Source organism: Phocoena sinus, chromosome 11 (genome assembly GCF_008692025.1).
Source record: "Phocoena sinus isolate mPhoSin1 chromosome 11, mPhoSin1.pri, whole genome shotgun sequence".
NCBI classification, from domain to species: domain Eukaryota; kingdom Metazoa; phylum Chordata; class Mammalia; order Artiodactyla; family Phocoenidae; genus Phocoena; species Phocoena sinus.
Window position 1 is genome coordinate 80,484,534 of NC_045773.1, and position 27,215 is coordinate 80,511,748.

Genomic DNA, 27,215 nt, shown 5'->3' on the forward strand with positions numbered 1-27,215 from the left:
AGCCCTCCAGCACGGAGTCTAGGAGGAACTAGAGTGTGTCGGGGACCACAGGCAGGGGTGGGGCTGTGACGTGAGGGTGGGAGGGCGGGGCTGGTGGCAGGTGAGCTGCCAGGTCTCCCAGGCTCCAATCACTCTGGAGACTGAGCCATGGGGGGAAAACAGGACCAGAACGAGGTCTACGGTGAGGCTGGGGTGGGGGCCCAGGACCCGGCGAGGGAGGGGAGGCCTGCTCCGGGGAACGGTGGCTGGGCCGGCACCAGGGAGAGGAGCAGAGGGGAGTCGTGGTCCCCGAGGGGAGGGCCCAGGGAACAGCTGATGGAAGGAGACAGAGTCGGGGTCCTCGGAGGAGGATGGGGTGCAGGGGCTGGGAGCCATTGCTGAGGAGACTTTGGGGTGTGAAGCTGAAGTCTGTGTGAGGAGGGGCGCTGGAGTCCCTGGGACGAGGGGGTGATGCCACGCCTGGACTCTGGGCACCTCAGGACAGGGCCCCGGGAAGCAGAGCCTGAAGGAGGCAGGGTCAGGGTCCCGAGCAGAGGAAGGGGCTCAGGGGCTGGGAGGAGTGAGCTGGGCTCTGGGCCGCTGTCAGGAGGAACAGCTTGGGGTCCCTGAGAAGGAGGCGGACTTTCAGCCTGGACTCTGGGTCTCTGAGGGGAAAAGGCGCTGGGGATCTGCCTGCCGGGGTCTGTGAGGAGTGGCGGCGGAGGGGGTTCTGCTGGGGGTCCCTGAGAGGAGTAGGGGCTGCAGATCTTGGTGGAGAGAGAGGGCTGGGGACCAGCCCCCCAGGTTCTCTGCTAGGAGGGAGTCTATCTCAGAGTGGGTTAGGAAGAGAGGCAGCACAGGGGCTCCTGTGAAGGGTAAGGCCTGAGGAGAAGGAGCGGGCAGCCTATCTCCAGCATCTCTGTGAGGGGCAAAGGCTGGGGGGCTGCCCCGAGGGGTCCTGAGGACAAGGGCAGGGGGCAGGGTGAAGGGGTCTACAGGGAGGGGGAGCTGGGACCAGCCTCTGGGATCCCTTTGAGCATGAGGGCTAGGGAAGGAAGGAACCCCAGGGGAGGGACCTTCCAGAGGCGAGGCTTGGTCCAAAGGGAGTCAGGGGAGGGAGCAGTGGGGACACCCCACAGACTTCCTGGAACAGCTTTGGGTCAATCATCGACACCGCGTCTGAGAACCACGGAGGGACAAGAGTCCAGAGCACCTGGGAGAATGGACCACACCCCTTTCCACGCTCTGGTTCAGCCCTCTGTCCTCCCTCCTCCCTGCCCACACGGGACGCTGGCTGCCTGGCCTCACCTCCTTCCTGTGTGTACTCAGGGAGGACCAGGAACAGGACGGGCCACAAACTGCCCGGCTCAGGTGTCACCCTGACTGCTCTCCCAGAGAATGGCAGTAGCCTGGGGACTAAGCTCCCTTCCGGGTGGGGGTCTACAGCCCCCCCCCAGCCAGTCCCTGCGGGAATTGATGACTTTGGCTGAGGGCCTTGAGGTGTGACCCATAAATGACCCATAAAAAGCTGCCCTTTCCCCTCCCTCCAAGGCCGCCTGGTTGGAGTTCACAGTGATCAGTGAAGCTGCTGACCAAGCCTTGATCCTACCTTTCCTGTTCTCTACTTTCCCCTCCTGCCAGCCCTGCCCCTGTCTATCTCCCCACAGACTCCTGAGGGCCAGGTAGGACCCTGGTGCAGGGTAGCTCCTGCTGTGGGGAAGGGTTTGGAGGGACTGGAAATGGGGGGAGAGACCCCTCTCAATGCCTCACTCTCCACACTCCTCCCCATGCCCTTCAGGGAAACCAGCCAAATATGACCCCTCCTTCCAAGGTCCCATCAAGAACAGGTGAGTTCTGGGCGCTGTGCTGCTGGGGTGGGGGGGCGGATGGGGGCGGTGTCTAGGTTTTGCTTCGTATTTGCTGAAATATTGGTAAGAAATTTGTGAGGAAAAAACCTCCTGCCCCAGGAGGGTGGTGGCCCTGGGGAGACTGTTGTGTGTGGAGGGGGCACAAGGGGGCCTCCCGGCTGCTGGTGATGTTCTGTCTTGGCCTGGGAGCTGGCTACACAGGCATGTGTCCTTTGGGAAAATTCATCCAGCTGAGCACTTCTGAACTGTGCCCTTTCCTGTTTTAAACTTCAGAAGAAAGTTTACCCACCCAGAAAAAGGTTTTCTTAAAGAGAATAAAATGAAAGCTACCTATGCCTACTTTCCAGCACCCCCCAACTCTCCAAAGCACTACTCCTCCAGACCATGCTACCCCCCACTCCCCAGCATCCCCTCTCCAAAGGTTTCCCCCATTTCTCTCCAAGGAGCTGCACAGATATCATCTGCTGTGTCCTCTTCTTCCTCTTCATTCTGGGTTACATCGCCGTGGGGCTTGTGGGTGAGTTTCTGGCAGTGCAGAGCTGGGCAGTGGCTGGGGGACATTATTGTCCCAAGGAGGGACCACACCCACAGCCTTTCCCTCTTAAGTCCCTGCCGCACTCCGGTGATTCATCTGTGTGTCTCTGTCTCCAGCCTGGGTGTATGGAGACCCCCAGCAAGTCCTCTACCCCAGGAACTCTACTGGGGCCTATTGCGGGATCGGGGAAAACAAGTGAGTATGAAGGCAAGAAGAGGGGGCAGGAGGGAGATGAGATGGGGGATGGGTAGGGGACCACTCCACTTCAGCCTCCCTGAATCTCACCAGTCCAGGCCACGTAGAACAGCCTCCACTGCTGGCCAGTGGCTTCTGAGTCCCCCTAGAATTAGGAGGCAGCAAAGAGTCATGGTTAAATGCACGGGTTTTAGGGTTCAGAGATGGTCATTTGAATCCCCAACTGGGCTAAGTAAGTTTTGGTTTGTGACCTCTGGCAAGGTACTCAATATCTCTGAACTTTGATTTCTTCTTCTGAAACACAAGGATGATTCCAGAAGCAAGGCTATCAGTCCCAGCATGCAGGAAACATTCAGTAAATAATAAAACCACTAACCTTTATATGGCATTCCAGGCAGGCAGTGTACTCTACACACACGAACTCATTTAAACCTTGTGAGGTAGGTGCTATAATTTTACATGCGATGGAACGGAGGCAGTGAGTGGTTAGATGACTTATTCAAGGTCATAAAGCTGGCTCCAGAGTTCAAGCTCTTAACCATTTTGATAGCAGTGGAGATGCTGAATTACTCCGGGCAATCTATCAGGTGTCTCCCATACCTCCCCAGCTGAGCTGAGCTTCCAGAGGCCAGGAACTGGGCCCATTGCACTCTTTTTTTTGGTTTTTTGGTGTTTTTTTACGGTACACGGGTCTCTCACTGTTGTGGCCTCTCCCGTTGCGGAGCGCAGACTCAGCGGCCGTGGCTCACGGGCCCAGCCGCTCCGCGGGATGTGGGATCTGCCCGGACCGGGACACGAACCCGTGTCCCCTGCATCGGCAGGCGGACTCTCAACCACTGCGCCACCAGGGAAGCCGCCCATTGCACTCTTGAGGCACAGCCCTGGCAGTCCCTCTCTTTCCCCAAGGCTTGACCAAGCCCTTATGCATACGCTTCCTCCTCTCCTACAGAGATAAACCATATCTCCTATACTTCAACATCTTCAGCTGCGTCCTAACCACCAACATCATCACGATCACCCAGAATGGCTTGGCGTGCCCCACACCCCAGGTCAGAGTCTGGGACCTGCCTCTGTCCCCAGATCTCCCCCAGGGTCTGGATACCAGCCCCTCAGCATGCTCTCTGCCCCCAGGTGTGTGTGTCCTCCTGCCCAGAGGTCCCATGGACTGTGGAAACGGACCAGCTCTCACAGTCGGTCGGGCAGGTCTTCTATGCAGCAAATAGGAACTTTTGTCTGCCAGGGGTGCCTGGGGACATGGTGAGCGCTGTTCCCAATGTCATTGCTAAGGAGGGTCCATAACGAGGGAGGGTGAGAGGGGGAGTTGGGTAGATGATCGTGGTGATAGAAAGGGGACTCACTCCTTCATCTTGCTCTGTGTCTGTGTGTCTGTCTGTCCTCCCCCCACCCTCCAGCAAGTGCTCCAAAGCCTGAGACAGGAGCTCTGCCCCAGTTTCCTTCTCCCTTCCGCTCCAGGTGAGAAGCCACATTCCTTCCTCAGACATCATCCAGTCCTAGATTTTTTTCCCTCAAACAAGGGAACCAGGCTCAGAGAGAAGCAAGTCACACAGCTTGTCTGTGACAAAATCGCACCAGGTCTTCGTCTTTTTTCTCTGCTGCATGAACAGCCTACAGTCAGATCACCAGGGCTTGTTATGTACCTGCTGTGTGCCAGGTACTGGGGACAGGTGAAGTGAAGATGAAAACTGCTCCGCTTTTGGACTACATCCTAGGTGGTGAGATCAGAGATGTTCACGAAGCGACTGCATGAGACTGCCACGAGAACATACGTGGGTGAATGTACACACATGCATTTATGTGCAGGCACAGGAAACAGACTGGAAGGATGTTCACCCAGATGTTAAAGTGACTGTGCTGGGTGGTGGGATCACAGATGACTTTTTTTGTTTTTGCTCTTTTTCCCAATTTTTTTTTTTTTTTTTTTTTTTTGCGGTATGCGGGCCTCTCACTGTTGTGGCCTCTCCCGTTGCGGGGCACAGGCTCCGGATGCACAGGCTCAGCCGGCCATGGCTCACGGGCCCAGCCGCTCCGTGGCACGTGGGATCTTCCCGGACCGGGGCACGAACCCATGTCCCCTGCATCGGCAGGTGGACTCTCAACCACTGCGCCACCAGGGAAGCCCTTAAATGTTATTTTTAATAGGAAAAAAAAATGTAACTATAGCATGAGAAAAGATATCCAGCTCTCAATAGGTACAATAGGAAATGTCTCCAATGAGTGCTCCAGGGTCAGATAGATCTGGATTTAAATTCCAGCACTTTCCAGCTGTGTGGTCTTAGGAAAATGACTCAACCTCTCTGAGCCTTGTTTCCTCATCTTTAGAATGTAAATGCAAAGCAAGCCTGCCTGGCAAAGCTGTTGTGAGGGTCAAGATAAATGGCTCTGTAGGCACATAATAGGTGCCACGGGAGATAGGGGTGGGGCCAGAAGGCTTCCTGGAGGGGGTGAGATGGAGATGGAGCTGAACAGGGCATCATGGATGGGATTTCTGGAGGAGGAAGCGCAAAGGTACAGAGGGGAGGGGAAAGTGGCTGGGCTCAGACGATGGGGCCTTAAAGCCTGGCCATGAGCTTGGGCACTCTCCAGGGCAAGGCATCTGGAGGTGTCTGGGCAGCAGAGTGACCTAGAGCCCTGGAATGCCAAGGTCCGGGCTGTGCCGTGTCTCCCGGGCACTCTGGCAGGGGCTGGATTGAAGGGTGGCAGGGGTGGGCGTGGAGGTGCTGTAAGAGGCAGGCCAGAGGACAGGAGGGTCTGAACCCAGGCAGTGGCAGGGTGGGGAGGAAGGAGCATTAAGAGACAGTGAAGGAGGCATGGGCTCCTGGGCCAGGAGCTCCCTTTCGGCTGTGGAATCAAGAGCAGCCCTCTGAGTGGGGCAGAGCCCTTCTCAACTCTGTCCCTAAGGGCACGACGGGCTGGGGTGGGGGCCAGAGACTTTCAAGACAAACTCTGGGCCCTCCCACCCAGTCGCCCGGTTCTCTCCCTCCAGCTCTGGGGCGTTGTTTTCCATGGTCCAATAGTACCGTGCCTGAGCTCCCAGGGATCTCCAACACGTCCATCGCCCAGGGCATCAGGTGGGCATTCCCTTGCCCCTACATCTCTGTCCCGCTCCCCCTTCCCACTCACAGCCCCATCTGACTCTGTCTCTCCCCACCAGTGGTCTTCTTGACAGCCTCAACGCCCGTGACATCAGTGTCAAGATCTTTGAAGACTTTGCCCAATCCTGGTATTGGATTCTTATGTGAGTCACCACATTCCCCTGCTCTCTCATCCTTCCCTTCCCCCGACTCTGACCCTCTATCCCTTAGCCCACCGTCTGAAACAGAGCCTTTGGGCAGGGGAGGTGGAGCCAGAGCTCAGAATGGATCCCAAGTCCAACAGGATTTATAAGAGAAAGCGTGCGGGGGGGGCTCTGATCTGGGGACATTGGGGGTTTGAGGAAAGGTATTTGGGGGCCTCTGAAAGGGGAAAGATATGGGGGATGTGGGGTGACCCTCATCTATGTTTCCCTGCCCGCAGTGCCCTAGGCGTGGCTCTGGTCCTGAGTCTGCTGTTTATTCTGCTTCTGCGCCTGGTGGCCGGGCCCCTGGTGCTTGTGCTGATCATAGGGGTGCTCGGCGTGCTGGCATACGGCATCTATCACTCCTGGGAGGAATACCGCGTACTGCGGGACAAGGGTGCCTCCATCTCCCAGCTGGGCTTCACCACCAACCTCAGCGCCTACAGCAGCGTTCAGGAGACCTGGCTAGCAGCCCGTGAGTGCCCTGCCCACCCATGAACCACCAGCCACCCAAGGGCTGCCCTGGCCATGACCCAGGCCACTCTGCCCCCTGTCCACCCTCAGTGATCGTGCTGGCTGTGCTTGAAGGCATCCTGCTACTGATGCTCATCTTCCTGCGGCAACGGATTCGCATCGCCATCGCCCTCCTGGAGGAAGCCAGCAGGTCAGGGCCTGTGTGGGAAGGAGAAGGGGCAGAGGGCAGGGGGGTGGGCCCAGGATGGGAGTGCTGGAAAGGTGGCAGAGCACTGGAGGAGAAAGGCAGCATAGCACAGTGTTTAACATTGCTGTGTGGCTTAGCCTTTCTGCGCCTCAGTTTAACCGTCTGTGAAATGGGGGTAATAATAGTTCCTACCTTGTAGGGTTGTCATAAGGATTAAGTTAATTAGTGTCTTGTCAAGTGCCTAAAACATGAAACAAGCCCTTACTCACCCTGAAGCCGCCCCTGGTGGCTTCTCTGTGGCTCTAGTTTCCTCTAAAGTCCCCTTGAGCCTGATTTATTCAGTTCAGTTCTTTTAGGGAGCTCCTACTATGTGCCCGGCCTTAGGGGGAAGGAGCAGGCCCTGGAGAGGGCAGAGGTGTGGCCTGTGCCAGGGTCAGCACCGTGAGAGGATGGGTGGGGACTGGGGGGTATCTTCACTGGTGTGCTGCTCTCATCTCCCTGCAGAGCTGTAGGACAGATGATGTCTACCATGTTCTACCCGTTGTTCACCTTTGTCCTGCTGCTCGTCTGCATTGCCTACTGGGGCATGACTGCTCTGTATCCTTTGCCCACATGACTGGGCCCTCCTGGAGCCCTTGGGGGTGGGGGGCAGGGCAATACTTTTGTAGACAGTATGCCTTAGTGTGATTGGAAGAAGGCACCCCTTCCTCCCAGCAGACACAGCCCTGCCTTGAAAAAGCAAGCACAGGCTGAATTTCAGCCCCTCTGTGCAGTGAACAACCTGCTCAAGCACCTGGAAAGGGGTTGCTGAGGAGGGGAACTGTGGAGGCCCCCGTGTCACCATGCTTTCCTTGACTCCCCTCTGGGTACCTGGCCACATCTGGGCAACCCCAGTACGTGTTCTGGGCGCCCAACGTCAGCTTGTCCGGCTGTGAGAATGTACCAATGAATACATCATGCAACCCCGTGGTGAGGATTTGGGGTGGATGTGGAGGGGCACCAGTAGGGCTGAGGGGACCTTAGAGAGCAACTGGTTCAAATCCCTCATCGTGCAGAGGAGACTGAGGACCAGAGGTGGCAAGGGGCTCACTCACAGGTCACACAGCAGGCCCCTAGCAGAGCCAGAAAGGGAGTCTGTCTGCAGACTCCAGATCTCCCGCTGAGCCACCCATTGTGCTGCAAGAGGATGCGTGCTGTGCCCGAGGGCTGGACTATGCCCTGGGGCAGGTGGATCTCAGAACTTCTCCATCCCTCCCCAGGACATTTCTCCACCTAGAGAACCATGAACCACTTCACCCTTTCAGTCTCAGTCTGCTCACCTGTAAAATGGAGATAATCTTAATATCTGTGCCTCAGCGTGGCCCTGGCCATGGCCCTGGCCGTGGCCGAGAAAATTAAAGGACACTGGGCACATGAAAGTATAATGGCTGGCACCTGATAAGAGCTGATAACTGTAGATGGGTTTTGTTTAGGTTATCTTTAGTTAGGCTTCCTCAGAACACACTATTCTAGGCGATAGGCAGGTGGGCTCCCTGGGGGCCTGGGAGAGTAGCTGCTACCCCAAACTCTCCCCTGTGAAGTTCCCAGGGAGTGAGGCTGCACTGCTGGGTATTTACTGTCAAAGCTTTCATGTGGCCACCACATCAGAACTGGGACCATGGGCTGTGCCCACAGGCGTTAGCCCCACTCTAAAAAAGGAGAGGGAGGTCGTTTACATTTAAGAAGGACCCATTATGTGCCAGGCACTGGCTATACAAAGCCCCAAATGAAGTACTTCTTGCTTTCAACTTGCTTATGACCTAGCGGTGGGGACTGAAGCAAACCCACAATTACATACAAAGTGGAAAGTGGTTATAAATTCTTGTTATAAAATTTCAAACAGAGCAGTCCCTCCCTTAGGAAGCTTGCACAAGCCTCTTAGATGGCCTCATCCACCAGAGGGCAGACAGCAGAAGCAAGAACTACAATCATGCAGCCTGTGGAAGGAAAACCACATTCACAGAAAGATAGGACGAAAAGGCAGAAGGCTATGTACCAGATGAAGGAACAAGATAAAACCCCAGAAAAACAGCTAACTGAAGTGGAGATAGGCAACCTTCCAGAAAAAGAATTCAGAATAATGATAGTGAAGATGATCCAGGACCTCGGAAAAAGAATGGAGGCAAAGATGGAGAAGATGCAAGAAATGTTTAACAAAGACCTAGAATTAAAGAACAAACACCTAAAAAAAAAAAGAACAAACACCTAGAAGAATTAAAGAACAAACAAACAGAGATGAACAATACAATAACTGAAATGAAAAATACACTAGAAGGAATCAATAGCAGAATAACTGAGGCAGAAGAACAGATGAGTGACCTGGAAGACAGAATGGTGGAATTCACTGCCACAGAACAGAATAAAGAAAAAAGAATGAAAAGAAATGAAGACAGCCTCAAAGACCTCTGGAACAACATTAAATGCAACAACATTCGCATTACAGTGGTCCCAGAAGGAGAAGAGAGAGAGAAAGGACCAGAGAAAATATTTGAAGAGATTATAGTCAAAACTTCCCTAACATGGGAAAGGAAATAGCCACCCAAGTCCAGGAAGCCCTCCAAGTCCATCCATGTTGCTGTAAATGGCAACATTTCATTCCTTTTTATGGCTGAGTAGTATTCCGTTGTATTTATGTACCACATCTTCTTTATCCATTCATCTGTTGATGGACACTTAGATTGCTTCCATACCTTAGCAATTGGAAATAATGCTGCTATGAACATTGGGTGCATGTGTCTCTTCCAATTAGTGGTTTTGGGTTTTTTTTTTTCAGGTGTACAGCCAGAAGTGGAATTGCTGGGTCATATGGTAGTTCTATTTTTAGCTTTTTGAGACACTTCTCACACTGCTTTCCACAGTGACTGCGCCAATTTACTTTCCCATCAGCAGTGTACAAGTGTTGCCTCTTCCTCACATCCCTGCCAACATTTGTTGTGTTCTTTTTGATGATGGCCATTCTGACTGGTGTGAGGTGATATCTCCTTGTGGGTTTGATTTGCATTTCCCTGATGATTAGCGATGTTGAGCATCTTTCCATGTGCCTGTTGGCCGTCTGCATTTCCTCTTTAGAAAAATGTCTATTCAGTTCTTCTGTCCATTTTTTAAAATATATATTTATTTATTTGTGGCTGAGTTGGGTCTTTGTTGCTATGCGCAGGCTTTCTCCAGTTGCATCAAGTGGGGGCTACTCTTCGTTGCGGTGCTCAGGCTTCTCATTGCGGCGGCTTCTCTTGTTGCAGAGCACAGGCTCTAGGCGCGCAGGCTTCAGTAGTTGTGGCGCACAGGCTTTTGAGCGCAGGCTCGGTAGTTGTGGCGCACGGGCTTAGTTGATCCGCGGCGTGTGGGATCTTCCCAGACCAGGGCTTGAACCCATGTCCCCTGCATTGCCAGGCGGATTCTTAACCACTGCACCACCAGGGAAGCCCCGTTCTGCCCATTTTTAAATCAGGTTGTTTGTGTTTTTCATGTTGAGTTGTATGAGCTGTTTTTACATGTTGGATATTAATCCCGTATTGGTCATATCATTTGCAAATATTTTCTCCCATTCAGTAGGTTGTCTTTTCATTTTTTGATGGTTTCCTTTGCTGTGCAAAAGCTTTTAAGATTAATTAAATCCCATATGTTTATTTCCTCTGCTTTAAGAGACGAATCTGTGTTTTTTACTTTTTATTAGGGAAATTTTCAGACACACACAAACATGGAGAATCCCTGTACTCAGATTCCATAACCTTCAGCCTTCTGTTCTTGCTTCATCTATTTCCCTACCCATCCCCCACCCCTTGAAATTTTTAAAAATTATTTATTTATTTGGCTGCACTAGGTCTTAGTTGCAGCACATGGGATCTTCGTTGTCACGTGCAGGATCTTCGTTGCAGCATGCAAGATCTTCAGTTGCAGCATGCAGACTTCTTAGTTGCGGCATGCAGACTCTTAGATGCAGCATGTGAACTCTTAGTTGTGGCATGCATGTGGGATCTAGTTCCTTGACCAAGGATTGAACCTGGGCCCCCTGCACTGGGAGCGTGGAGTCTTAACCACTGGACCACCAGAGAAGTCCCCCGTGCAATTTATTTTTCTTGAGTTTTTGTTTGTTTGTTTGTTTTGGCGGTACGCAGGCCTCTCACTGTTGTAGCCTCTCCCGTTGTGGAGTACAGGCTCCGGACGCGCAGGTTTAGCGGCCATGGCTCATGGGCCCAGCCGCTCCGCGGCATGTGGGATCTTCCCAGACCGGGGCACGAACCCGTGTCCCCTGCACTGGCAGGCGGACTCTCAACCACTGCACCACCAGGGAAGCCCTCGAGTTTTTAAAGGCAAATTCTGAACATTGTGCCATTTCACCTTTAAATATATCAGGATGGATCTCAACAGATAAGGACTTTTTAAAAGCATAACCACTACACCATTATCACACCAAACAAAATTAATGGTTCCTTAGCATCATCTGATACCCAGTCTGTTCAATTTTGCTAGAAAGTGCTTTGGTTGAAGTTGCAGAGGCTGCTCTGGGACGGGACAAGCTGTTCAAGTGCAAAGCAGAGCTAGGCATTTGTCACACTGCCTTCATACCATTAAGGCTTAGTCCACACGGCCTGGGAGCTCTTGTGCCGTCCAGAGACTGGAGACTGAAGGAAACTAATTACACTCACACAATAGGCAAGCTGAACCCTGTCTGAACCCAGAGATGGATCTCCTGGAAGGAATGGGCTTCCCCAGTTCTGGGGAGGCTGTTACCACCCTCTGCTCTGGGAGGGCAGGAGCTGGTTGGGAATGAGCCTCCTCTGCCTGCCTCCCCAGGACCAGCCGGTGAACTCCTCCTGCCCAGGGCTGATGTGCGTCTTCCAGGGCTACTTGTCCACAGGCCTAGTACAGCGTTCTCTCTTCAACTTGCAAATCTACGGGGTCCTGGGGCTGTTCTGGACCATCAACTGGGTGCTAGCCCTGGGCCAGTGTGTCCTGGCTGGGGCCTTTGCCTCCTTCTACTGGGCCTTCCACAAGCCCCAGGACGTCCCTACCTTTCCCCTGAGCTCTGCCTTCACGCGCACACTCCGGTAAGCCTGGGGCAGGGGGCTGGGAATCATGAACCCGGGAGTCCTCTGACTACCTCACTAACCCCTGTGCAGTTACCACACTGGGTCGCTAGCCTTTGGAGCCCTCATCTTGACCCTGGTGCAGATAGCCAGGGTCATCCTGGAGTACATTGACAACAAACTGAGAGGTGAGTCGAGGTTGGGGGCTGGGCAAGGCTAGGCTGATCAGCTGGACCCTTGGGCGCTGGAGTGGGGCCGGTGTGCTGCCAGGGGCCAGTGCCCAAACATGAGCCCTCCTTACCCCCAGGAACCCAGAACCCTATGGCCCGCTGTATCATGTGCTGCTTCAAGTGCTGCCTCTGGTGTTTGGAAAAGTTTATCAAGTTCCTGAACCGCAATGCATACATCATGGTGAGCCCACTACATGAGCAACCCCTTGCTCTGGGGGCCCTGGATGCAGGTCTCCTGCCCTGGCCTAGGTACGCTCGCCACAGGTAACCCTGAACTTTCCGCCTCACCCAGATTGCCATCTACGGGAAGAATTTCTGTGTCTCAGCCAAAAACGCCTTCATGCTGCTCATGAGGAACATTGTCAGGTCAGGCTGTCGCCCCCCCACCTCCGTGATCTCCCACCCATAAGCATGCTGTGCTCAGAAGGGCCTTGAGCTTGGTTTAATCTCTGCTGCCTCCATCTTGAAATGTGAACAGTTTTTGTTTTGCACCTGTCATGGCAAATTATATAGCCAGTTCTACTCCCACCCCTGCCAGGCCTCTTACCCCCAACCTACCCCAACTCCTTGTACAGGGTGGTCGTCCTGGACAAAGTCACAGACCTGCTACTGTTCTTTGGGAAGCTGCTAGTGGTTGGAGGTGTTGGTAAGGACCAGGGCAGGGAGTTACAGAGGACAGGGGTGCTGGGCAGTTTAAGAGGAGTGATGCTGACCTCCAGATCTCTTTCACAGGGGTCCTGTCCTTCTTTTTTTTCACCGGTCGCATCCAGGGACTGGGTAAAGACATTGAGAGTCCCCAACTCAACTACTACTGGCTGCCCATGATGGTGAGTGACACCCCCCAAACCCCCCAGCTCCACCCTCCACCCCACCCCATCCCCGACGCCCGCTTCACCCTCCAACTCTCCAAAGGAACCCTAAAGGAAACCTTGCATCTTGCAGACCTCCATCCTGGGGGCCTATGTCATCGCCAATGGCTTCTTCAGCGTTTTCGGCATGTGTGTGGACACTCTCTTCCTCTGTTTCTGTGAGTCACACCTCTACCTCCTCTCCTCAACTTAAAGGTACCAGATCATTCAGGCTTTTTTGGAGACTTGGTGCTTCTAGAAACAGCGACCTCGTGAGTTACAGGAGCCAGAGGCTCTTCTAACATCCTCAGGGCAGGTGTTTGGGAAGAAAGGAGGGAGTGAGCTCCCAGGCTCCTGGGCTCTCCCAAGAAGGAACATTCCAGGGGAGAGGCCTCTGGTATCTTCCCCTAGAAAATCTGGGAAAGAAGTTAGCCACAGGACTCTTCCCAGCAGGTGGCTATAGTGAGTGGGGATTTTCTCACCCTACTGTATGTGTTCATTCAGGGTTTCATATGTACCGGGCTCTGCGCTAAGCAACTGACATGTGTTTTTTCGTTAATCCTTATCACGCTATGAAATATTTTTGACACCCCCCCCTTTACAGATGAGGAAACTATTACATAACCTACCCAGTAGGTTGCAAAAACTGCCCCCCAAAATCAGCCCGTGGTGGCGCAGCCTGGAAACCAGGGAGCTGTCTCTTAGTCCCTGGTTTTCCCGGGGAGTGGGGTTGGCTCCCAGCGGTGCGTTCTTATGAGTCTATGTCGTGCCATAGTGGAAGACTTGGAGCGGAACGACGGTTCCGTGGACCGGCCCTACTACATGTCCAAGGCCCTTCTGAAGATTCTGGGCAAGAAGAATGAGGTGCCCCCAGGAGACAAGAGGAAGAAGTGAGAGGCGTAGCTCTGATCCAGGACTGCACGCCGCCTGTACAGCCTCACAGCCTCAACCCGCCTTCCAGATCTCGATTTTGTAGTAAAAAGATTTTATTAAAAGACTGATATTTTGTTTTCTCAAAAACTCTGGGACTTTTATTTCCTCCTACATGCTGCTCTTTTTTTTTTTTTTTTTTTTTTTTTTGAGGTACGTGGGCCTCTCACTGTTGTGGCCTCTCCCGCTGCGGAGCACAGGCTCCGGACGCGCAGGCTCAGCGGCCCAGCCGCTCCGCGGCATGTGGGATCTTCCCGGACCGGGGCACGAACCCCTGTCCATTGCATTGGCAGGCGGACTCCCAACCACCGCGCCACCAGGGAAGCCCCATGCTGCTCTTTTTAACCTCGCCTGGCTCTTTAAAATAGATCCCGCCCCTATGACGTAACCCAGGTGCCTCGACCAATCAAAAGGCTCCTGAGGAGCAATGCACGCCCCCTTCTTCACCCCAGCCAATACGCTTCCGGCCGGGGTCACGCGCTCCGGCGCTTCAATGGGGGCCAATTGGAAAGAGGTAGCTCTGAGGCGCTGAAGGGTCACGTGGGGAGTCGTGCCAGGGCCAAAGAGAGTCGCGGAAGCGTGGCGGGCGGGCTGGGATTGGGGCGGGTTTGAGGGTGACATCTGAGCGTTTAAAGGGCCGGGGTCAGTTGACGAATCCAGCCCGCGTCTAGTCCTGGGGGGGCCAGGGTCGCTGCTGCCGCGAGGGAGCGATGACTGCGGAGCGACCCGGCACAGTGCCCCTGGGCAGACCCGGGAGACCGCGAATGCTGGGATCATGGGGAGGCTGTAGGGTTCAGGTGCTTGCCGCGATCTTCCTGCTGCTGTTGTCTTCAGCAGGAGTCGGGGCCCGGGCAAAGGACGACTTCAGTCTGGTGAGTCACCCCTCGCGTAGCCCCATCCCCGACTCACGCAGGCGGTCTGTGCCCAGTTGTACCCCGGGACCTAGGCTGCTGAGCCCCCTCTCCTCCGAGGAACTCTCTGACCCCGTTCACTCCTTTCCCAGTCCCTTTCCCTCTCTGGGCCCTTGTCCTCTTTCCCTCTGAGTCTCCTCTTTCGAGCTCCTTACCCTTTTGAGGTCTCCCTGTCCCTGAGGGCTCCTTGTCCCCTCGTAGTCCCTCCCCCTCTCCGAGCCCCCAGTTTCGCTCCGAACTCTCCTAAGGGTTCCCCTTCCTTGTTCTGGGACCCCTTCTCCCACTCGGGATCCCCATCACCCTGCCTCTCCCAGGGGAACCTAACTCCGAGCCGCTATTCATTCACCCTAAAACCCCAAGTTACGTTTGTTCTGTTGACCCTCCCTCCTCGCTTCGTAGGTTCGTCCGCTTGTGACCATGGAGCAGCTGCTGTGGGTGAGCGGGAAGCAGATCGGCTCTGTGGACACCTTCCGCATCCCGCTCATCACCACCTCTCCTCGGGGCACTCTCCTTGCCTTTGCTGAGGCCAGGAAAATGTCAGCATCGGATAAAGGAGCTAAGTTCATTGCTCTGCGGAGGTCCACGGACCAGGGTATAAAGATGCCTGGGTCACAAGAGGCTGGATGGGTGGGGAGCTTGACCTGCCTTAGGGCCTTGAGGCTGCTGGATCCCTGAAGAGTAGAGGGAACCTAAGGCGGGAAGGTGTCCAGGGCAGTGATCTGGAAATTGGGCTTACCAAGGAGTTGAACATTCATTCAGACATTTACTGAGCACTTACTATATACCTGGCATTGTTCTAGGTTCTGTGAATACAGTTATGAACAAAACAAAGCAAAATTCCTTGCCTTCACAGGGCTTGTATTCTACTGGGGTGGGGGGAGACAGACAATAAACATAATAAATAAGTAAATGTATTTTTTGTATTGGGAGCTGATACGTGCAGTAGAGAAAAATGAAACATGGCAAGAGGCATGGAGAGTGCCAGAATTTGACTGTGATTTTGAGTAGATGACATTTGAGCAGACTCAGAGGAGGTAAGTGAGCCTGGAAGAAGAGCCAGGCAGGTGTAACAAGCTTAGACAGAGTTCACCGCGCCCCCCGCAAGGAGGGGAGTATTTGAGGAATGAGAAGGAGTTTGTGCGGCTGAATGGAGTGAGCAAGGGTAGAATAGATAAGGTCTGAGAGGTAAGGAGGGGCAGGTCTCGTGGGGCCATCATAAGGCCTTGGGTCCCTAGCAGGAGGTGAAAATTGCAGCGAGTGGTGGAAAGGGAACCTCCAGAGTGCTCACCCTGGGTTTCTTCCCTGTTCTCTTTAGGCAGTACATGGTCTCCAACAGCTTTCATTGTGGACGATGGGGAGAGCCCAGATGGGCTGAACTTGGGGGCAGTGGTGAGCGATACAACAACAGGAGTGGTCTTCCTTTTCTACTCCCTCTGTGCTCACAAGGCTGGCTGCCAGGTGGCCTCCACCATGCTGGTGTGGAGCAAGGATGACGGCATTTCCTGGAGTTCTCCTCGGAACCTCTCCTTGGACATAGGCACTGAGATGTTTGCCCCCGGACCGGGCTCTGGCATTCAGGTCTCTGTCCTGAGATGGGTGGAGGGAGGTGCCTCATAGAGAGTCTGCCCCGTTATGGACTCCTTTGCAAAGAGAAGATCCTGTGAAGTCAGATTTTTCTGTCTTAGGTGTCATTCCTTGGAAGAAAGGGACATCCTGGGAGGAACACCCTGCCAAGGGAAGGTGGAATTTTGCCATTGGCTTCCCATCTGGGGGTTGTCAACAGGGCTGCACTGATCCATATGCAGATTAGAAAAAAGTTAGAAAGTCCTGTGCAGATTAGACGAAAGCCCTCCTTTGGGCAGACACAAGCCTGTGCCATGGTCCACAGCTTGGCCTGTGAACACAGGTTGGGTTTAAGCTCCCATCTCCCCCTGTGGCTGGGCCCCCTTGTCCTATGCACAGCCTGTCCAGAGTACACCCTGAATGTCCCGAAGGAGCTTATTCTGCCAAAGAGCTTCTTAATTCAGACAGTGGGTGTTTGTAATGCTTGTGGAACCCTCAGCAAGCAAGGACAGAACGGAAGGGGACAAGGTGTGTCCTCACACTTAGGAGGTGGTTGGTTCCCCTCCCCTGCTTCTGAGCCCCCTCAAGGTCTCCGTCTGTGGCACCCCTGTCCTTTTCCCACAGAAACAGCGGGAGCCTCGGAAGGGCCGGCTCATTGTGTGTGGCCATGGGACGCTGGAGCGGGACGGGGTCTTCTGCCTCCTCAGCGATGACCGCGGCGCCTCCTGGCACTATGGGAGTGGGGTCAGCGGCATCCCCTATGGCCAGCCCAAGCGGGAAAATGATTTCAGCCCTGACGAGTGCCAGGTCAGGAGGAGTCCATAGGCTTGTCCCCCACCTGCTCAACCTGCTCTGTCCTCCAGAGCACCATTTCACTCACGGACCCCGGGCCTGGCTGCCCAGCTCCGTGCCACCCAGCCTTGCTCCCTCAGGGACAGGGCCCTTCACCCCACCCCCACCCTGCATCTTCCTGAAGCCCTCTTCTCTCCGCTCAGCCCTTTGAGCTCCCCGATGGCTCAGTGGTCATCAATGCCCGGAACCAGAACAACTACCACTGCCACTGCCGGATCATCCTCCGCAGCTATGATGCCTGTGATACTCTGAGGCCCCGTGATGTGACCTTCGACCCTGAGCTCGTGGACCCTGTGGTGGCCGCAGGGGCTGTGGCCACCAACTCCGGCATTGTCTTCTTCTCCAACCCAGCCCATCCAGAGTTCCGTGAGTATCTGCCAGGTGGGGTCGGCGAGGAGCCCCTGTGACCTAGAGAAGGAGGCCTTCTCTAGGGGGAGACCTTCCTTCCCCTGACTCTGCTGCTGTTCCCAGGAGTGAACCTGACCCTGCGCTGGAGCTTCAGCAATGGCACCTCATGGCAGAAGGAGACGGTCCAGCTGTGGCCGGGGCCCAGTGGCTACTCCTCACTGGCAACCCTGGAGGGCAGTGTGGGCGGGGAGGACCAGGCCCCGCAACTCTATGTCCTGTATGAGAAAGGCCGGAAACAGTACATAGAGAGCATCTCCCTGGCCAAAGTCAGCGTCTATGGGACACTCTGAGCTGTACACCTGCCAAGGGGATAGAAGGCCCTGGACTCAGCCTCAGGACCATGGGTCTGTAGAGGGTCTACTGGAGGAGCCTAGAAGACGGTTCCACCTTCCTTTAGAGTCTAGCGTTTTGCAAAATCAGCTTCTCTTTGACAGGGAAATCATTCCTTAGGACTAAAAACCTGGCTTCTCCCACATAGGAAGAGCTGCCCACACGTGGGAACACTTCTCTTCCACATTGCTGGGTCTGCCCTCTCAGGGCAATGATTGGTCCTTTTCTTGGACAGGGCTAGGTGGGCCTGTAGCATTAAATAAATGTGAACTCAGGGAATTGGGGAAGGCTTACCTCTTTGGGGTAAGATACTGGCTTTGGAGAGGGTTGGTGAAAGTTCCAGAAGGGCAGGACATTTGGTTTCAAGGTAAGGAACGAGGTGCACCACCCACTTTGACTATGTATGAATCAAAATGTTTATAACTTAACGTTCTTAATGAAGGAGAATGAATATTTGCAGAGTCTCTGTGGTTCTGTCAGTGCACATCTTCATGTCTGTTTTCCTCGTGCATACTTGTGGGACTGGGAGTGAGTTTTGGGGAGGAAGCTGGTGTGCTTATTGCCTGTGAAAATCTGTGACTTTGGCAAATCAAATCCTCCTTTCTTTTTCGCATTCCTTCTTATCACAGAAATGCAACTTGCTCTTAACAAGTGTAATGAGGGGAAGGAGGAGGAGCCTCATAAGATAATTAAAAACTGGCTGTTTTGTATTTCTAAGGTGGGGTGAGATACTGTCCTCCATGAAACAGGGAGCAGGTGTGTAAAATGCAGATGAGAAGCCTCTCCCAGGCCAGCCTGGCAGAGAAATAAGCACTGTGGCAATTATGTGAGACAACAACATCTCATCCTAAAGGAGATGCTGTGAAAAGAAAGAACAGCTGAGTGGGACAGCCACAGCTTTTCTCCATATGGAAAGAAAATGCAATGCCTGGATGAGACGGTAGGAATGTTCAAGACATTCTTTTCTTTTTAAAAAAATATTTATTTGTTTGCTTGCTTATTTATTTATTTATTTGGCCGCGCCAGGTCTTAGTTCCAGTTCCGGCATGCAGGATCTTCGTTGTTGGTGTGGGATCTTCGTTGCAGCACCTGGGCTCCTTAGTTGTGGCATGCAAACTCTTAGTTGCGGCATGCATGTGGGACCTAGTTCCCTGACCAGGGATCAAACCCGGGCCCCCTGCATTGGGAGCGCAGAGTCTTATCCACTGTGCCACAAGGGAAGTCCCTGCACATTGCATTTTGATGTTTCTTAAATCTCAGTCTACAGTAGTTACGCCTCCTCTCCTCTCTTCTTTCTCTCTCTTTTTTTTTTCTTTTTGATACCGTCTACACAGAAATATGTTCATTTGTCCTGTAGAACGTTCCACTCTCTGGATTCATCTGTTTCTTCCTCAGAGTGTCATTTAACTTTTTTCCTCCATCCCTTGTATTTCCAGTTATCAAACCTGAAGGTTTAATTAGATTCATATTCCACTGGGTGAGGGAGGCGGGGGACAAGATTCCTTCCCAGAGCTCTGTGTTTCCTATTGTGCTCCCTCAGGAAGCAAGTGCTGCCCCCTTGTCCCTCTCTGAGTGAAGCTGAATTGAGTGATGGGTTCAGATGGCCATAGCCTGACCCCTCTTTTGTAAGGTTTCCCCATCAACCTTCCAACTGACAGTTTCATCCACAGATGACTTTTGCCTGAATCACTTATTTCATGAGGGGTTGTGAAATGTTGGTTTTTGAATTCTATTATTTTGTCCTCATTTATTAGCTGGAATTCTTTAGTAAAAAGGAACTGTCCCTCCTCAAGGCTGTTGGGTTACCCTGAAGCATGATTTGTATGGGAAAGTCAGGATAAATGCTTCATTTCTCCCCTTAACTTGCCAGGTCTCAGAGTAACCTGATGTAATATTTTACCTTGGCCAGTAAACCACATTGTTGCCACACAGGACACACAAACAGAGGCAGAATCTATGGGAGACGAACACAGGCAGCATGGCCGGGGAGGGCGGGCTCTGCTCTTCTAACACAGGTGGACGAATAGATATGACGCAGGAAGTGCGGTGGGGGGGTGGCATCTGCAGCAACTGGGACATCTGCTATCCACTGCCACTAAAAATGCACATCTGAGAAAGTCTTGCTAACAACTTTATCAGAAATAATGGAGGAGATAGAGGAAATGATACCATGAATGTCTGCCACATGAGCTACTGCCTCGTGAAGTAGACATGGCAGGGGGCTTGTAAGGAAGTAATCATGTTCCTTCTTCATAGCCAAGAACCCTCAGCTAAGAGAGAGGCTCCTCAAGGAAGGATCTCCCCCCCTGGAGGGGGCGGAGTGGAGTCATTATAAACCAGAGTCCTGGCCCTACCCCAAACCTGCCTGTAGGTTCAGTGTCTCTAGAATCAGTCCAGGACCTTGCTTTTTTTTTTTTTTTAATGTATTTTATTGAAGTGTAGTTGATTTACAATGTTGTTAATTTCTGCTGTACAGCAAAGTGATTCAGTTATACGTTTGTATATTCTTTTTCATATTCCTTTCCATTATGGTTTATCCCAGGATACTGAATATAGTTCCTTGTGCTATACAGTAGGACCTTGTTTATCCATCCTATATGTAATAGTTTGCATCTGCTAATCCCAAACTCCCAATCCATCCCTTCTCCGCCTCCACTCCCCGTTGGCAACCGCAAGTCTGTTCTCTGTGTCTGGGAGTCTTTTTCTGTTTTGTGGATAAGTTCATTTGTGTCATATTTTAGATTCCACATATAATTCCTCTAATAATTGGCGATGTCGAGCATCTTTTCATGTCCCTGTTGGCCATCTGTACATCTTCTTTGGAGAAATATCTATGTAGGTTTTCAGCCCATTTTTCAATTGGGCTGTTTTTGTTTTGTTTATTTTGTTGTTATTGAGATACATGAGCTGTTTGTATATTTTGGAAATTAAGCTTTTGTCGGTCACATCATTTGCAAATATTTTCTCCCAGTTCGTAGGTTGTCTTTTCATTTTGTTTATGGTTTCCTTTGCTGTATGAAAGCTTGTAGTTTGATTAGGTCCCATTTGTTTATTTTTGCTTTTATTTCTATTGCTTTGGGAGACTGACCTAAGAAAACATGGGTATGATTCATGTCAGAGAATGTTTTGCGTATGTTTTCTTGCAGGAGTTCTATGGTGTCATGTCTTATATTTAAGTCTTTAAGCCATTTTGAGTTTATTTTTCTCTATGTTGTGAGGGTGTGTTCTAACTTCATTGATTTACATGCGGCTGTCCAGCTTTCCGAACACCACTTGCTCAAGAGACTGTCTTTTCTCCATTGTATATTCTTGCCTCCTTTGCAGGGCCTTGCATTTTTTTAAAAAATAAATTTATTTATTTTTGGCTGTGTTGGGTCTTCATTGCTGCACACGGGCTTTCTCTAGTTGCAGCGAGCAGGGGCTACTCTTCATTGCAGTGCACGGGCTTCTCATTGTGGTGGCTTCTCTTGTGCGGAGCAGGGGCTCTAGGCGTGCGAGCTTCGGTAGTTGTGGCTCACAGGCTCAGCAGTTGTGGCACACGGGCTTAGTTACTCCATGGTATGTGGGATCTTCCCAGACTAGGGCTCGAGCCCGTGTCCCCTGCGCTGGCAGGCGGATTCTTAACCACTGCGCCACCAGGGAAGTCCAGGCCTTGCATTTTTAAAAGGAACTACAGGAGAGTCTAACACTGGGGACTTTAGGCTGCACTTTGAGAAACTGTCTCTTAGACGTTTTAGCCTAGACTTAGGAAGACTAGATTTCAAAACATTGAAGAAAAGATCTCAAAAGAGAAACTGTTTCAACAGGAAGAATTTGTGTTTAAAAAACACCAATAACCATAAAATATGGCAGGGACCGAACCTGCCTGTTTACCTGGGCATCTTAAATCCCGCCACAACACCTAGCACGTGGTGGATGCTTAATACAGGAGGAAAGACAAGTCCAGGGTGGGTAAGGAGCTGGGCCAGTGTTTCTAAGTGTGGTTCCAGGTAGGTGGCAGCCACTCCCTGGGAACATGTTAGAAACGCTTGACCTTCCCCCTATACTGACCACCCCTTTCCCCACCAGACCTGCAGAATCAGAAGCTCTGGGGGTGGGTCCCAGCACTCAGTGTGTTAGCAAACCCTCCATTAGAATGGGATTCTAATGCACATTCAAGTTTGAAAGCCAGGGTTAGAACACAAGTCAGGGGTGCAGAAAGGGTTGAAGAATTGTTGGTTGGTTGGCTTTTTTTCTTTTAATATAAAGGGGGAATTAGAAGGAGTGGCAGGAGACTGAAAGGGGAAGGTATGTGATTATTTGTACAAATAGGACAAAGTGGACTTTGAAAACTACAGCCTGGTGAGTGCCACCTGGATCAGCAGCGAAATTCTAGCATGGAGCCCTAACCCCCTAACACAGGCCCTTCTGCCCCCTTCGAAGCCTCTCACCCCTCCCCCCAGCCCCTTGGCTCGGCATTGAAAGGACTCTGGGCTCTCCCTGTTTATCAGGCTGCCCTTAAACAATAGAAGGAGCCTAACAGGTAATATTGAGCAGCAAATACCAGGGACCAGGCACCAGGTACAGTTTCTCACTAATTCAGTCCTCACAACCAGAAGTCATTATCAGGAAGGAGCAGGACGAGGTACATCACTTTTGCCCCAAAAAAAGGATTAGGAAAGAAGATCTAAGACATAGGCTTTCATTTCTTTTTGACAGAAAACAAAAACACACACACACAAAAAAAAACAAAAACGGACTTAAATTTACCACAAGGAAAGGGTAGGTCTTCCCTTTCCTAATATTCTGGATAGAATATTTTTTAAAACATATTTTTAGGGAATTCCCTGGCGGTCCAGTGGTTAGGACTGTGCGCTTTCACTGCCGAGAGCTCAGGTTCAATCCCTGGTCCAGGAACTGAAATAGCGCAAGGCGCGTGGCTAGGCCAAAACAAAAAAAAAAACAAAACAAAACACATTTTTACTGTAGGGCTTAGTTGGTGAGAAAGTAAGGGAAATCTTCAAAAACCATAAATAATGGACAGCAAGAACCCAGAAAAACAAATGAGCCCTGGAGCTGGCATTTGCCCTGAGGACATCAGTCAATGCTCAGTGACCAAATCAGGATTACAGTGGATCACAGATTTGCAGTCAGGATATAAAGCCAAGGTCCTGAAAAGTTCTGGAAATTGTGAAAGGAAAATCAAAAGGAGTTGGTACTGCTAAGAGAGCTCTCTAAAATGGAGCTGGGAGGCCATTAAGGAAATGTGACTTATACACATCTCAGCCTGGATGGAATCTGACCTTTTGACCTTATGAAGTCATCCAGAACACCTGCTAGAAACCCAAGATACATATAAAGTAACTCGTGACAGTCTACTTATCAGACCCCTACCCTAAAACAACCTGTGATTCCCTGTGGACAAATATTTTCTGACTTAGTCAATCATAATTCTCGCCAGGCAACTTTTAACAACCTTGTGGCTTTGTGTTTTTATAAGCCCCTGACTCTTTCTTTTCCTTGGAACACATTTTCAGGGTTACCCGAATCTGTGTCTCCCTAACTGTAATTCTTAAGACTCCAGATAAACTCTTTTCTTATTTGCAGCCTCCTGCACTATTTTTTTTTTTTAGTTGACAAAGTTAAAAAAGAGCATTTTTCCCACCCCCGCCCCGGGGTGGGAAAGCAGTACTGCCTTGGGTGCAAAATTTAAGAGAACACCAAAAAACTCAGGAATCAAGATAAATCATGTTTTAGTGCAATTAAAAAAAAGTCAAATTGGCAAACTACAGCTCACAGGCTGACTACTCTTTGTAAATAAAGTATCAAAAGGCCGCATCTTCAGTGTGCGAACTGGCCTCCATCTTTGCTCTGGATAGAGGGGGGGGAAGAAAAGGAAAATAAATAAAAGTATCTGGAAAATTCCTAACAAAAAGTTCATACTCCCGTGGGATTAACACCAGAAGTCACATTTCCTGTGGCCTCCAAATCTGCCAGCCACACATTTAGCAGTACCTGGTCTTAAGCTCAGTGGTGAGTACATGTTGTTTATTAGTCTTCTTTAAATTGTACATAATTATTATATACACTTTTGTGTATAATAATAAGTAGAAGGAAAATTTAAAATAAAATAAAATGAAACAGAAAGAAATAAAGGGACAAATAAATAAATAGAAGGAAAAAGATAAATGGAGACCTCTGGGTAACTTGGCAAAAATACAACCACAAAGGGACTTCCCTGTGGTCCAGTGGTTAAGAACCCGCCTTCCAATGCAGGGGACACGGGTTCGATCCCTGATCGGGGAACTAAGATTCCACATGCTGCAGGGCAACTAAGCCCACACTCCACAACTAGAGTGCCCACGCACCACAACTAGAGTGCCCACGCACCACAACTAGAGATCCCGTACGCTGCAACGAAAAATCCCGCATGCCACAACTAAGGCCCAACACAGCCAAAAATAAATAAATAAATATATATTTTTTTAAAAATACAACCACAAAGGTGGTGTCCAGAGCGAATGCCAACGTGCATCAAGAGAGGATGAGGTTGGAGGGAAGAGTGAAGATGCATAATGAGCTTTATGCTTCAGTATCTTAAGTCCATCTAACTTTGTGATGTTCCTATCAACCAATTTAAGGGAGGTGTGTTGTTTAACCTCCACCAAGCTTGGTTTTGGTATTTTGGAATCCCTGAAGCCGTTGTAATGCCCTTGCCATTGGAGGTGGGAGCCTGGTAGAGAGCAGCTAACATGTTCCTTGGCCAAGATTCTAAAAGGAGAGGTCAGGGGAAGGCCAGTGTCTCTGCACATCTGAGTCTCAGCAAGGCATTTGATAAGGTCAAGGGTACCACAGGGAAATTTCCTGGACCCATGTATACAAAAAAGAGGGAGAATTCATTTGCCACCCCTGGAGGACAATTTTACACCAACCCCTTACACACACAATACTGTAAATACAGGAAAAGAATGAATCATTTCTCCTACGTTTGCAGTAGGAAAAAATAATTCAGATTAGACAAAGTACGAGTTGATGAGATGACTTATTACTTGTTTTACAGAAGAATGTCAGCAAATAAGTGTAGAAAGAATAATCGAATTGGAAAATCATCATTTTGCAAACTTGAGTGAAAATTCCCATTTGAAAGGTGCCCTCCCTGAACCAGGAGCACAAGAAGTTGGCGACCAAGAGAATTCTATACAAACAGAACTTGTTGGGAATTCCCTGGTGGTCCAGTGGTTAGGACTCAGCGCTTTCACTGCCATGGGCCCAGGTTCAATCCCTGGTTGGGAAACTAAGATCCCACCAAAAAAAAAAACAAACACAGAACTTGTTAAAAGTAATTCTTACCTTCTTCAGCCTCCCCCCATAGTTTAGACACTTTTCCACAATTGTCTCTTTTGTTCAACCTTATGTAAAAGCAAGTATGCCATGTCTTTGGGTTTTCATTTCTTTATGAAGTCTCGTGTCATGTAAAACTTAAATAAATGTGTATGCTTTTCTCCTGTTAATCTGTCTTTGTCAGGTTGATTTTTCAAACCCAGCCAGGGACCCTAAGCGGGTCAAGGAAAACTATTTCCTCCCCTACACAGGCAAAGATCATCAGTGGATGCCAAAATCATTAGGTGAAGGTTGATGGAGACTGGATATTCATTCACAAGATGCTGAAACCAAGGGTAGTCAGCCGTTAGCCATTAATAAATAATAAACTGTAACCTGCCTTCACTGATCAAGCTCACTCCATTTTTACAAAAAACTTGCATGTCCTCTGAGCATCACATAGCCTAAACAGTGTTTGCCCAAGTTGTTTTTTTGAGATTTGGAGTTTTCTGTGTCCAGTTCAAGATAGAACCAGTTAAGACTGGTTAAGACCACTGACCTTCCATCTGGGCATGCAGAGTGTCTGGGCACAGAGTGTCTGCTCCGTGACATTTTGACATCAGAAGGACAAAAAATTCACCCTCAGCGCATACTAACACAGCCATTTTCTGAACATAGGTCCCAAGAAGAAACCTGTAGCTTAGTTGTGTCTGTGCAGAACGTTGATTGAGCACCTTCCTCTTATCTCTAATTACCTTTCCCCACACCTCAGCTTTATCCTATGAATACCCCAAGCCCCTTGCCTTTTTGGGAAGAAAATTTGAGACTTGTTCTCTCATCCCGTCAGTTGGCTGCCTTGTGGATAAACTCTCTGCTGCAAACCTAGCGTTTGGCTTGCTGCGCGTCAGGCAAACAAACCTGGTTTGGTAACAGTGCCAAAGAATTAACCCATCTTGCCACTCACAAGGGTGGAAAGCACCTCTACAATGAAGAGATCCTGGGGGTCACTATTGTAACCGGGCGATCAAACTAAGGTCAAGAATAAAAAAAAAAAAAAGAATAATGGAACCGGGGTGGGATAGGGAGGGTGGGAGGGAGATGCAAGAGGGAGGAGATATGGGGATATATGCATATGTTTAGCTGATTCACTTTGTTATAAAGCAGAAACTAACACACCATTGTAAAGCAATTATACTCCAATAAAGATGTTAAAAATAAAAAAGAATAATGGAACAAGTAGACTTTATAATCCCCCTGACACAAGGCCCTGTGAAGTATATAGCACGTGGTAGACTGAAAAAATGATCCCCTAAAAGATATCCATGCTCTAACGCCTGGAACCTGTGAAGGCTATCTTATACAGGGATAAAGAGGGTCTTTACAGATTGATTAAATCAAGGGTCTTGCGATGGGGAGATAATTCTGGATTATCTAGGAGGGCTCTAAATGAAATTGCGTATATCGTTATAAGAGGGAGGCAGAAGAGGACGCAATACACACAAGTGAAGAGGAAGAGGCAGCGTGACACAGAGGCAGAGATTGGAGTGATGTGGCCACGAGCCAAGTTATGCCAGCAGCCACCAGACGCTGGAAGAGACAAGGAACAGATTCTCCCATAGTGTCTCTGGAGGGGGCAAGGCCCTGTGGACACCTTGATTTTTGCCCAGTGAAACTTTTGAACTTCTGGCCTCCAGCATTGTGAAGGAATAAATATCTGTTGCTTTAAACCACCAAGTTTGTGGTAATTTGTTACAGCAGCCATACATGGTGTCATTCATGAACACCCATGAATGTTGCCCAAACCATGTAATCAGAATCTAATTAGGTCTCTAGGGAATTCCCTGGTGGTCCAGTGGTTTGATCCCTGGTTGGGGAGCTAAGATCCCGCAGGCTGTGTGGTGCAGCCAAAAAAAAAAAAAATCTGATTAGTCCTTTAAGTATAACTTCCAGGTTAAAGAAAATGCAGAAAGTTGAGGAACAAGTTAAACACACCAAGAGAGCACAGTTAGATGAAGCCAACATGTGGAATGTTCTACGAGACAACTGGCCTAGTCTCTTCAAAGGATCATTGTCACAGAAAGAAGGGGACTGTTCTAGAATCAAGAGACTAACAAGGGACTTCCCTGGTGGTCCAGTGGTAAAGAATCCACCTTCCAATGCAGGGGACACAGGTTCGATACCTGGTCGGGAACTAGGATCCCACATGCCACGGGGCAACTAAGCCCGTGCACCACAACTAGAGAGA

At 50.6% G+C, this 27,215-nt stretch overlaps 2 protein-coding genes across 3 annotated transcripts; both read left to right on the plus strand.

Annotated features, from left to right (window-relative positions):
- Positions 1–122: 122 nt before the first annotated feature.
- On the plus strand, positions 123–13,842 carry SLC44A4 (solute carrier family 44 member 4). Its single transcript, XM_032648785.1, has 21 exons — positions 123–181; positions 1,778–1,826; positions 2,291–2,364; positions 2,499–2,577; positions 3,527–3,626; positions 3,709–3,834; positions 3,990–4,050; positions 5,582–5,666; positions 5,750–5,833; positions 6,112–6,347; positions 6,437–6,536; positions 7,038–7,130; positions 7,400–7,502; positions 11,367–11,620; positions 11,693–11,787; positions 11,907–12,010; positions 12,122–12,195; positions 12,405–12,475; positions 12,562–12,656; positions 12,772–12,856; positions 13,453–13,842. The coding sequence occupies exons 1-21, from the start codon at positions 148–150 to the stop codon at positions 13,569–13,571; spliced, it is 2,121 nt and encodes a 706-aa protein (XP_032504676.1). The 5' UTR covers positions 123–147; the 3' UTR covers positions 13,572–13,842.
- A 309-nt stretch (positions 13,843–14,151) lies between these two features.
- On the plus strand, positions 14,152–25,161 carry NEU1 (neuraminidase 1). 2 transcript variants are annotated; one of them, XR_004352215.1, is made up of 7 exons: positions 14,163–14,479; positions 14,918–15,110; positions 15,834–16,096; positions 16,706–16,888; positions 17,077–17,299; positions 17,405–18,611; positions 24,711–25,161. XR_004352215.1 is itself a non-coding variant. In XM_032648792.1 (6 exons), the coding sequence occupies exons 1-6, from the start codon at positions 14,318–14,320 to the stop codon at positions 17,629–17,631; spliced, it is 1,251 nt and encodes a 416-aa protein (XP_032504683.1). In that variant the 5' UTR covers positions 14,152–14,317; the 3' UTR covers positions 17,632–18,147. The 2 variants fall into 2 exon arrangements, 1 of the variants encoding a protein (XP_032504683.1); XM_032648792.1 differs by lacking the exon at positions 24,711–25,161 and having other exon boundaries at positions 14,152–14,479; positions 17,405–18,147.
- The last annotated feature ends 2,054 nt before the right edge of the window (positions 25,162–27,215 follow it).

Bases quoted from the DNA above. Each gene is read 5' to 3' on its own strand.
- SLC44A4 (XM_032648785.1), top strand. From the start codon at position 148: ATGGGGGGAAAACAGGACCAGAACGAGGTCTACG. The intron at 7,131-7,399 runs GTATCCTTTGCC...ACTCCCCTCTGG, and splicing joins TACTGGGGCATGACTGCTCT to GTACCTGGCCACATCTGGGC. The intron at 12,476-12,561 runs GTAAGGACCAGG...TCTCTTTCACAG, and splicing joins GCTAGTGGTTGGAGGTGTTG to GGGTCCTGTCCTTCTTTTTT.
- NEU1 (XM_032648792.1), top strand. From the start codon at position 14,318: ATGACTGCGGAGCGACCCGGCACAGTGCCCCTGGGCAGACCCGGGAGA. The intron at 16,889-17,076 runs GTCAGGAGGAGT...CTCTCCGCTCAG, and splicing joins TCAGCCCTGACGAGTGCCAG to CCCTTTGAGCTCCCCGATGG. The intron at 17,300-17,404 runs GTGAGTATCTGC...TGCTGTTCCCAG, and splicing joins CCCAGCCCATCCAGAGTTCC to GAGTGAACCTGACCCTGCGC.